At 36.0% G+C, this 12,325-nt stretch overlaps 1 protein-coding gene across 2 annotated transcripts in view; it reads left to right on the forward strand.

Annotated features, from left to right (window-relative positions):
• DLG5 (discs large MAGUK scaffold protein 5) overlaps window positions 1-12,325 on the forward strand; it is a 108,003-nt gene that overhangs the window by 63,937 nt on the left and 31,741 nt on the right. For both annotated transcript variants that reach the window (XM_084289857.1, XM_084289858.1), the window contains exons 6-10: window positions 1,667-1,926; window positions 5,378-5,690; window positions 9,539-9,769; window positions 11,089-11,273; window positions 11,869-11,994. In XM_084289857.1, coding sequence (XP_084145983.1) covers window positions 1,667-1,926; window positions 5,378-5,690; window positions 9,539-9,769; window positions 11,089-11,273; window positions 11,869-11,994 — 1,115 coding nt within the window. The remainder of the gene's footprint in view (window positions 1-1,666; window positions 1,927-5,377; window positions 5,691-9,538; window positions 9,770-11,088; window positions 11,274-11,868; window positions 11,995-12,325) is intronic.

Raw genomic sequence — 12,325 nt, forward strand, 5'->3', positions numbered from 1 at the left:
CTTCTGAAGCTGCTGAGGACGTGAAAGTGTGTGCAATCAGCCATGCTGGTGAGACTCCCCAAAGTCCGGCCTCATTCCAGGACCCCTTTATGAGCGATTCATTGTTTTTATTTATGTACCTTGGTTAGCTAAAGGAGACCAGCATCAGGATGAAGAACTTCTCTTCTTTTGCCTCTGTACAGAAGTGTTTTTCTGACAGTAGCAATTTGTTACTTGCTGCTTGTGGGCAGTGAGCAGCGCACAAAGTGGGCAGTCTCTGCATGGTGTCAGCCATTTCTGGTACACAGGCATCCGTGCTCTGAGGAGCCAAAGAGTACCTGAAAGTGTCACTGAGGTGGTGTATGTGTGCACAGTAGGGAAAGTGTGTTCCAACTGAGTATTGAATCTGTGCTGTCACAACTCTGCAGCAGATGGCTAAAAGACAAGTCTGGTTGAGGTCTATTTGACTTCCATTTGTGGAGTGGTTGCTCTGTTTGTTAGCAACGTTTTATAAAGTGCAGCTTTTCTGTCTTTTTTTTCCATAGCTTTTTAAGACACACACACAGACGCACACCTCTTTCAGCTCGTTGGGGATGTAGGCTAATGTATTGTAGGTTAATGGTAAGCTTACATAAATTCCTGGCACCTCTGTCTTTAGCCTTCCTATTTCTTCCCACTACATGAAGTTCAAATTTTGATTTAAAATATAAAAAGAGAAGGGGAAAAAAAGCATGACATGACCAACAAAAAAAAATAAGTCCGTCTCACCAGTGCAAATTATTTTTTGTCTTTTGAGACAGAAGGAGTAGATTTGTTGACGTTCTTTATGGATTCTTGTTGTTGCTGGTTATTTAGAATGAACATTGCTACTTAACAGCGAGATTTTTATGCAAATTAATTTGAAACCAGGGTTCTGGTCAGATTTTATTGATGTTTAAATGGATTTTCTGTCCGTTGATATTTTATGAAAAGTTTTTGAAACTCGAACGTTTGTAGTTATTTTCAGTTGAAATACTGTATGAATATTAAAACACATGCCTGAGTGCATGTCTCTAGGATATAGGCAGTCTGTCATCAGTGCCACCTCGTGGTCGTTTCCTAAATTACAGCTATCAGCACGACCACCAAACGAGTTACTTCTTGCTCAAAGAACTTATTCGAAAACCATGTGAGTTTAATAAATATTGTTTGCAATTACCATTTGAGAGATGGATACATTTATGCACCCTAAGCTGTGATAAACCAGACTTGGTTCCAGTTAAAATTAAGTGGATGTAGTGATGTTTAGAGTAGCAGTAATGCTAAGGAGAAGCTCCATGATCTCTTAATCAATAAAAAGAGTGATCATTAAAATTGGTGTATTTTTGTTCTATTATTATGTTCTTATACATAGTCTTAATAAAAATATTGGACTGATTAAAAGCACCTTATCAATACAATTCCTGACTTAAGTTTTTATTAGTCTGAAGGGCAAGATTATTCCCTAGATATTTCATCACTGCATTGTCTGAATACTACTTAAATACAGATTTTTTTTCCCGAGGGGACAGGAGTTGTGAAAAACAAGTAAAAACAAATCATGTTCCCGTGATGAGAAGTGAAAAGATGTGTACTTAATTATCTCTTTATAGCTCAAATTTAATGACGTTTCTGTCTTTTGTTTTTGTTGTTGTTGTTGTTTTTTTAGGTTATGAAGCAAAATGGGTCATCAGAGATACTAAATAAGCTCTATGATACAGCAATGGACAAGCTAGAAGGTGTGAAGAAGGATTACGATGCCTTAAGGAAGCGGTACAATGAGAAGATAGCAAGTCACAATACAGATCTTAGCCGTCTGGAGCAGGCTGAGGAGGAGAACAGACGTCTTCAGAAGCAGATTGACATGTTAATGAAGCAAAGGGACACAGCAATTCATTTTCAACAGCAATATTCATCCTCTCTCAGAAGGTATAATCAGTTTTTGATATTAGAATACACTGTGAAGGCAGTAACTTTCCTAATACAGCATCAGACTTTTTCTGTGGTAAAATCTCTAATATTTTCCTGAAGTTTTTCTCTGGTATTAATTTTGTGTTGAGTAAGTGTGTGTTTCTGTATAAGATTTTTGTATAAGGATTTCCAGATCAGGGTTTTGGAATTGTATGAGGAATTTTAACCATTGTTTACCTCATGTGAAGAAGGGCTTTCTGCCCTTAAAGTTAAAAAAACAAACTAACAAAAGGCGAAATAAAACACAACCAAAGCTTTATCAGGTTTAGTGTTCCAAGTTAACTCAAAGAGTGATGAGTCCATTGGCATACGCATCTTTATAGAGATATTTAAAAAAATACTCAAGAAGTGCATATAATTTCCAATGATGATCAGCAAGTGACGATTTTATCAAGCTAACATTTATGACATAAGAATTGCTGACCATAGGGGACTCTTGAGACAGAGCCTCAGACTGGCAGCAGAGTTGACTGCAGCTACCTGGAGGTCTTGGTTCACCAGGAAGATGCTGTTGTGGTTATGAGCACCACAAATACCAAATCAGAAGGGCACAGTGTCACACCATACCTCTCTTTGGTCCTGGTTGATACTGAGTCTGCAGATAACTATATTGGGTAGGATGAATGCTAACATATAAAAGGAATCCAAAGAACATCTGTAGGCATTGAGAATATTTTTACTGCCATAGACCAAAGCCAAGAAAGTATTGTTTTCCACATTCATAGACTTGTAGTAATTTTAAAAGATGAAATTTAGCGTAGATAATATACTTGTGAATAGAATGTGCATATTTCTGATCTAACTAGTAAGTTAAAAGAGTATGTGTAAAAAGTTACAGAATCACAGAATCATCTAGGTTGGAAGAGACCTCCAAGATCACCTAGTCCAACCTCTGACCTATAACTTTAGAGTGCCATGGATTCCTGAAAGTGAGGAAAAGCCCAATGTATGTACTATTAACAGACACTGGAACCATACTAGTAATAATACATGGAGAAGCTCAATGTATTTGTATTATGGTCTTGTGATTTAGCTCCCTTTCTTGAGAAAAACGTGTAGCTTGATACTGAGCAAAGATCAGTTTTAAGAATGTCAGGATTGATCTCGTTATTCCTATGAACCAGTGAGCCAACTAAGTTACTGTGATTGGACTTCAGGAATTCATGCTATTTGGTTGACTTTGGGTCTGGACTTCTCTGTACTGGTTACTAGTTACAGAAACTCAGTCTTTATCTTATGTTTTATACCCTTTCTGCATAACCAAGACTGTTCTTGTTTAGGTGAACAGAAAGTTTTAATACATGTATCAAGTGGGTGTACTTTTCAGAATACAAGATTCAATGGGTTTGCAGTTTAATGATGAATAAGTCATAAAATGCAGCACTGCATTTTCCTAGTAATACCAACTGGAAACCAGTTGCTTTTAAAGAGAGCAGGAAGAACAAGACTTAGTGTCCCAGCTCTCTTTTTTGAGTGAAAAAAGAAAGAAATATCTTAATTGTTCAGCCATTTTTCTTTTATCTACGAAGTTGTTGCAATAATACACAGCGTAGGAACTCTACCAAGATGACTGACCTAGTGAATATATTGCGTATGAAACAGGCTAATTCCTATGTGCCAAACGTTACTTTTGATGTGTCTCTCTTCATTTTGAATGTGGCTGTGGCACTCAGAAAGATCTGCCCATAGTCTGATTATATTGAAGACAAAGCAGGTTGCCCTAGTTGCTACTTAAAAACTCTATTCTTATTGCTACTTAAAACCCGTTATTTAAAACATGCTACTTAAAACCTGTTGATGACAATTGTTGCAATTGGTCCTTCTCTGCAGAAGGCATCTGTAAAAATGTGATCCAGCCACCTGTATTTCCTCCTTAGGAGACAATGAAGTGTAAAATAGGACTGTGCTTTTTCAGATAGAACTTGAAGATTTCCTCGGTTATCACTATTTAATATATATATTAATATATTATAAAATTTCACATTAATATAGCATTGCCTTCTATGGCGGAGACTGTCCTTCCTCCCTATGGTTGCTTTCCTAAAGGCTGTTGTTTTTCCATATGTTGGGCTGCTTATCTTTTTTTTTTTTTTTTTCCTTTGCTGGTGACATCTCCTTGGTTTGGCAAACATTGCCTGAAATTGCCATTTTCCTTTTCTTTCTTCCCTATGTCCTCCCAGTGTTGTCCTTGTTTTGACTCCCAAATAGTTTGCAAATCTGTGGCTTTTTACATGGCAATGAGGTTGTTCAACATAGTTTGTCTTAAATTCGTTATATATCCTTGTATTTCTCTTACAGTGTATTCTTTTTATCTTCATGTTGACAGTTTAGAAAGGAGAAATAATATATAATTTGTAATGTTAGGAGTCCTGTACTGCCAGCCTTGATGGTCTGTTAGACTGAAGAATTTCCTGAAAGGAGGCAGGGAGGTGGTTTTGAAACTACTGGCAGATGCCTCAGTAATACTATGGCAATCCTTTGAATTCACTGAGGCTTTCAAGGGAATATTTGAAATTGGGTTTATTAGCTCTCCCTGGGGAAAGGTCAGGCAACGTGCTGGATTAGACATGCAGTTGCACTTTAACAGTATGAGGTGAGGGGAGAGCAAGTTCTTTTTCAAGCCTAATTTGTGAACTTACATGTGGAATTTCATGTCCACTTGTAAAAAATGTTTTGTCAATATAAATTCAAAAATTACTACCTACAAAGAAATTAAACATTTTCTCTAATGTTCAAGTACATATGCTTTCCGTCTGTGTCAATCTTTTTTTATTTAAAAAAAAAACCACATCTTAAAAGATGTGTAGCATTTGAGTTTTATTGGATGACCTACTGATTAAAACGAATGGGTGTGTTTGAATTTTTTAGTTCCATTGTTTGGATTTTTATAATCAGCCCACTTTTTCTCCTCTAAGCTGTCTGATACCAATCTTGTGGCATATATCTGGGCATATGAACGTTGGGTCTTTTTCTGGTTTCTGCATTTGTTTCTCTTCTTGCCACGTGCCTGGGAGTGTGTTTTGGGAAAGGAAGTACCTTCTAAGATAATCAGAACTCAGCACATCAAATAAGGTTAAACTTGTGCTATTAAATAATGATATTTTTTTGCATTCCTTTTTTGAATAATGGAGTTTAATTTTATTTTTAATAATTAAAAGTAATTCTAACTTCTAGGATTTTTTCAGTTCCTCAAACAGGTTCTGCCTTCCATGATAATATTACTAAAGCAATAATTAGCGTAACTTTTATTTTGTAGTACTCTACATTGTTTAAGAAGTTACAACTTCTTAAACACAACTGCGGTTGTGTTTTACCAATGGATACATTTGGTTATCCAGCTCAATCCTTAATTTATATAAAAGAGAAAGTGAGGAATTAGTATCTTACTGCCATTTCTGCTTGTTTCTAGATTTGAGTCAGTACAGCAGGAACTAAGCAACGCCACCACACAAAATAAAGAGTTGCAGAGAGAGATGGAGCGATTACAGTCAGAGGTGACAAGGTTCAAAACAATGCAGCTGAAAGCAGCAAAGGATGCAGAAAAATACAAGGAAGAAAGGGATTCAGTTTTCAATGAATACCGCCTCATAATGAGTGAGAGAGATCAGGTAATCAAAGAGGTAGATAAACTTCAAACAGAGCTGGAGCTTGCAGAGTCCAAACTGAAGAACACCTCTTCGGAGAAACGAGTGGCTAGTGAAGAGATGGAAGCTTTGAGACAGGTACTAAGCTATTGTTTTGGTGGGGAAGGGAAATGAGTATACATTATTGGTGCTAGAATTGGGAATGTATGACCAGTTGGTGGAAAATATGAATGCACTGCAAAGAGGAAATTCCATGCTCATGTTTTATTAAGTTTCCATGTTTAAATAGACTGCATGTTAGTTGAGATTTGCTGTTTGCTTGACTTAACTCTCTTTTGTGTATTACCAATTCATCCTTTTCCAAGTTAGTTTTGTAGGCTGTTTTCAAGGAATGCTGTCTCTACAGATTTAGGTCTAAACATCCATTATTTCTAACTTTTAACAACTACTAGAGGAACCATGGGATGCCATCTACCCTGACTTAAGATGTTACATGATAGATAAAATAGCGCAGGGTTTGCATTAATACATTAATATTTTTGAGACTGATATGCATATTCTTACTCATTTGCCCTCCTTCTGCTTTGCTTTGAGTTAGAGGATATTTTGAAGATATATTTCTCTTGAACTGAGGCATGCCTTAAAGCGTGTGAAACCTGAACATCGTATCTTTCAGCAGTATGTTCTTGAAATGTTTATAACACAACACTGTTACAAAGATGCTGTTACAACAATGCTGTTAAGATACCTAAAACATAGCTTGCTGCTTGGTTTCATTTCAGGAGAAATGCATTCACTTCACTGTTTGCTTTACAAATATTTCATTCAGCATGAAAACAATAAAAGCAAATGTATTCATTGCCTATAAATCTCATTTTACTTTTTTTTTTTTTTTTCCACAGCTTTACAACTCAACAAAATGCCCTTTATGAAAATTCAAGGCATAGAGCTTTTTTAAAATTATACCCTTGTTGAGGGGCATAGTATAGATTATGACACATGGCATCAGAGTTTTTTAAAAATAACTATTTTCTGGTTTTAAAAATACAAAACTTTCAAAGCTGTATGTGTGCCAGCCAAGGAATTGAGCTTTTGCATTGAGTGAGGTTTTAATAAGTTTTGTACATGTTCTGCTTGAATCTACACCAGTAAACCAATAGGAAATTATTGATTTCAGTGGAACTAGTGTAGCTATATAAGGAGTACTGGTGACAGTGAACATGAGTTCTTTCTTTGCACACCTGCTCCAATTTGTTATATATTTTGTCATGCCACTATGAGTAATTTTCCAAAGTGCTTTAATAGACAGGAGATGTCGAATTTTAAATGTGTGTTCTCTCCAGATGACTGTCTTGAACAGGTGGTTGATAGAGAACGAAAAAGGGCCTAGAACTGGTGAGTGAGATGCTGAGAGGGGGCAGACATGCATTTTTCTTTACCCCCTAGACAGGCTCATCAGAAAGCAGAAATAACTGTTTCTGTAATGTGCTAAATGGTGTAAAATATTGGTATTGAGTTTTTTTTTTTTTTTCTTTCTGATTTTCTTTTCCTGTATCTATGAGACTTGTGGTTGTGAACAGCTATGTCCTGTGTCACGTTGTATTGGCTAGCAGCAGTTGCATTCAGTGCAGAAGGGATTCTGTAGCTCTGGCAAGGCATATGTAAGAGAGGTTGAAAAAAATGATTTATCAAGTGATATGTTCACTTGAAATAGTATACTGCAAGATGCCTCTCCATAAGTGGGATTAACACCAGTGACAGGACCCGCGGGAACGGGGTTAAGCTGAGGCAGGGGAAATTTAGGCTTGACATCAGGAGGGGGTTCTTCACAGAGAGGGTGGTTGCACACTGGAACAGGCTCCCCAGGGAAGTGGTCACTGCACCGAGCCTGTCTGAATTTAAGAAGAGATTGGACTGTGCACTTAGTCACATGGTCTGAACTTTTGGGTAGACCTGTGCGGTGTCAAGAGTTGGACTTAATGATCCTTAAGGGTCCCTTCCAACTCAGGATATTCTATGATTCTATGATTCTATGATTTTCCTATTAGTGACTAGTCCGATGCTTGCTGAATTTTAATTCACTGTGCTGTGTTCTTGTTCTGATGTAGGGCAGCTTTACGTGCACTGTTACCTTGCATCCACTTACTTTTTGGGATTGCAAATTGAGGTTATTTTAAATGTAGTTTCTTCTGTGAAGCTTGTTTATATTAGTGTACCTTTTGTGTACAGAAGAAATGTAAAAGCTGCTGAAATTGAGAAGGGGGTGATTTTTAAGCATTACATCTTGAGCAGTTACTATGAAGGACAGCAGTGAGTCCATTTCCTAGGTAGATATTTAAATTCCAAACTAGGCATCAGATGATATAGATTTCAATAGATGTTACAGATGTCAACACCACCACCCCCTTCCCACCAGTCATGTTCTTGGTTTGGCATAACTTTAGGCTCAGCAAATCCTTAAGAATATGGTGTTTTATCTCGTCGTTACTCAGCCTTCCCTTCTGTTTAATAGGCCTGTTGAGTTTTATCCTGTATGAGGTGATTGCACTGTCTTCAGATGTGAGAAGTTTATTCACACATGACTTTTTTTTTTTTTTTTTTTTTTTTTTTTTTTTTTTTTTTTTTTTACAAATTCAGACTTTTATTGAAACCAAAGCACTGTAATGTGTCAAAACAGTGTTTGTACTAACCGGTGCCAAATAGCAGGTGGTCCTGTGCTGTAGCATTGTAATTTTGTGCAAATGTCATAGAAGAAGACAGAGGTGAAATTTTACTACTGACCACTGGAGGCAATGACTGCTCTTCTACACACAGATTATACCAAGCAATCTGGAATAAATTGTGGCAATACTTTTTAAAATTGTTTTGAAGTACTTTAAATTTTTGTTTAATGAAGGGATTTCTGACAACTTTCCCTCTACTTTGATACTGTGGTGATTTTCATTTCTGCTGCATGTTAGAAAAGACGTAATATTTTTCTTTAAGTTTAGCAGTTTAGCACATATACTTGAACACACATTTTGATACAGACTACAATTAAGCTGTGCAAAACATTGCTTACAGTACTGAAATTTGATTGCACTATCCTATGGTTTAGGAATTTTTTTCTTCAGTTAAAAAAAAATAAAAATTACAACCAAACTTGAGTGCTCTGTTAATTGGGATTTGCTGATACGTTTGAAGTTCACAAATTGAGTCATGATTTCTAGTAGTTGTCTTACTCTAGCACAAAGTTCTCCATTTTAATACATCACGGAAGTGTTTTAACAGCTTGAGTAGCCTTAATTAGTTGTCATAGCTCAAGAGCAACTATGTTTGTACTGCAAAATACAATGGTCTTCCATGCTTTAAATTCTCAGTTTTATTCACTGCAAATCATCCATGAAGGTAGAACAGAACTGTCACTTCATTGCATGGTGCCTTTCTCTCTTGAAGTATTTAGACCCTTTCTTTTCTCTGTCTTTCAGATACCAGCTGTTTTGAATCTTTTTGAGATCAAAATATCAATGATTTCCAGCTAGAAAGAGTGCCTGTATGTAGAAGGACTTTGGCCATTGCTGAATGTTCCTAGAGAGCTGTACCATCTAAAAATGCAGCAGTCTGAAATTTAACTTTTTCAGTGCCTCATTCTTACGGAAACACCTTAAAATAAATATAATATTTCTAGTCCTGCATAGTTGCACCAAGTAACCATACTCTGAGTCAGTTGTGAGACACACATGCCACTTCATGCATATCTTCTTTGTTCTGTGGTATCATTTTGCTAGACATGTCGGTGATGTTGTGATAACTGTAACACCACACTTAATATTCTTTGCTAGTCATTACTTGTATGTAATATGAGCACAGTACTGTTCTGCTTCCATTTTTCAGAAAATTGGTGACAATCTCTGTAGGATTTTTAGGTTGTCAGCATATATCCATTTGCAAAGATGAACCATTTCCTTCTGTACTTAACCTACTGCAAACAATGGATCTTGTTTTAGGAGCTAAACTCAGCTCTAGTAGAAAGAGATCGAGCAATCTGTGAGAGGAATGAGTTGCTGGAAAAATATTGTCATGAAGTGAAGGACAAAGCAGAGGCCCAGAAGGAACTTGATCAAGCTTGCAAGGATATAGAGACGGTGAAGGAAGAAAGAGATGTTGCCAGAAAAGAGAGGACAGAAGCTATCATCCAGAGAGACCATCTACTAAGGGAATACTATCAAGCCCGTCAGGTATTGCAAGTTTTCAGTTTATTTTTTCTTATTAGAATCAAAGGGTCATTTTCATGAGACTTGATCAAGATCTGGCAACATAAGTTATTTTCCCCCTTTGCTTAGAGTCACACTGTAGTGCCTACATATGCATCTATCTTCTTTAAGAAGTAGTGACAGAGCTTTGTATTGGCAAGAAATACAGTCAGGCTTCATATTAAGTTTGTTTTTAAAAAGAGCAATAACAGGAAGCCAGTATAATATTGTAACCCTGCAGGTTCCTAGGCAATTTATTACCTGCTGGTAGGCTTGTTGCCATCTATTACTGCGTGTTGTTCATGCCTGTGACCTGCTCAGGATGTTAGTTATTTCTAATAATTTACAAAGGAAGTTAAATAAAATATGACTGTAAATGTTCAAATTTGTATGCATTCTTACTATAAAGACAATCTGTTTCTGTGTATGGATAGTAACATTCTTAAAATTGATGAGTTCTTACTGGTGCTCATCCTGTATGAGCTAGTAAAAGTCAATCCACATACAACTGTAAATGCTTTTATATAACTTAGTTTGAAAATGCATAGTACCATAACTTTTATGTTCATGAAATAACAAAGGGATACGAATTTGTTTAATATCAAAGCAGATTTTTTCATGAAATACGTATTCTCTTTTTACTGAATATTAACCAACCCTTTATCAGTACAGAAAGATTTAGTCTTAACTGTCAGGATTTGCCAACCCTGAATGAACATCTGTGGAAGTATTAAACCACATTTTCCATTGCAGTTTACTTCTGCTTATTGTGCTGCAAAATTCAGGTACTTTTTATGCATCTGTGTTACCATTGTCATCATCTCTCTTGTTCAAAATAGCGAATGGTAGAGGAACAAGTTAATATAAGAAGTAAGTAATTTTTATCTAAAATACAACTTTTTTGACCTTCTTCATCTACTTGTCCCTGAGTAGACACTCATGCAGGAAATCTGTATTATAACTGCTCATAATAGTATATCTAATTCCTGAATCTCCTTGAAGATTTTTGTCTGATAAGCAGAACAGGATAAAAGCACACAATGTTTTTTACATTATACAATATGAAATGTTCACTGGTATTAATTTCAAATAAGATTTCTTATTCATGTAGATTTTCTTCCTTTAATGTGTGTCAGTGAATGAAATTCATTACAACTGTTTTTGATTTTTAACCCAAAGTTGTTAGTAAGGTAAGTAGATTTTTGTCATGAAAATGTGAGAATTAGCTACTTCAGGTAACATATAGTAAAGGTTCTTTGAGTGCATATTTAAAACTGTCCTTATCTATGTTTCTTAATTTCTAGATACAAGATTCTGCTACACTAGACATAGAAAGAGCAAACAAAGAAATTGAAATGCTTCGGAAACAATATGAGGCGATGTCACAAGAGCTAAAGGAAGCTGTCCAGGAAGCAGAAGTAGCCAAGTGTAGGAGAGATTGGGCTTTTCAAGAGCGGGATAAGATCGTTGCAGAAAGGGAAAGTATACGGTAAATAAATGTTAAATGGTGCATGAGCGATGTTTGTAACATCATGTGTGCTGTCAGTGCAATTCTAGGATATAATGGATTTTGCTAGCACTTGTTTCAACTTCTTGGAACTCCTGCACTATCAGTTCTTTTGTTTGTTCTGTAAAGTTGAGGGCATATTACAAGACACTTTGCTTGGTCTGTACTTTAATCTTTATAATGTGTCTCCAGTAAATACCTAAGAGCCTAGCAGCACTGCTACAAAAGAATAACAAAGGATGTCTTCTTCTAGGCCTGGTTATACTACACTCTGTTATAGCTATAGTCTTGCAAATAATTCTTCACCTATGGGGACACTTCAGAAAAAGTACCTAACATATTTGTTACTGCACACGTAAAGAATAAGGAAAAATAATTTAATCGGATTTTTTTCTCCTAGTATACAGATCAGAAGAAAAAAAAGTTTTGTAATGGGTGAAGAAAGATACAGTAATTCTGATGAGTTCTTCCGTAAAAAGTAGCTTTTTTTTTTTTTTTTTTTTGCCTTAAAACCTTTTCTTATTTATTATTTAGCAGCTTATTAGATATTTTGAAACTGCTTCCTTTACTTTTGAAGGACTTTGTGTGACAACTTAAGGAGAGAGAGAGACCGGGCTGTGAGTGACTTGGCTGAAGCTCTTCGCAATCTGGATGACATGAGAAAGCAGAAAAATGATGCTGTGCGTGAACTGAAGGAACTGAAGTATGTTACAGAAATAATTGAACTGCATGGAATCTTTGTGATTAAAACTTCACTTCATTAGCTCTGTCTCTGAATGAGCTGTTTGTTTTTATACCTGTTGGCAGCACGATCTTTTTATGTTGAAACACTGCTCATGTTTTTAGTTACTGTGGAAATTGTTGTGACTGACATGATTAAAACTCTTACAATTTCAACATTTTTATCTTACTGAGACAAAGATTTTAAAGATTGTACTGTGTAAATACACAAGCAGTATGGGAATTTTTCACTGAAGTTGGATTAAGTGCAGTTTACTTCTTCTCTACTGTATTCTCACTGTCTTTCCAAAATA

Source organism: Netta rufina (genome assembly GCF_964035555.1).
Source record: "Netta rufina genome assembly, chromosome: 7".
NCBI lineage: Eukaryota > Metazoa > Chordata > Aves > Anseriformes > Anatidae > Netta > Netta rufina.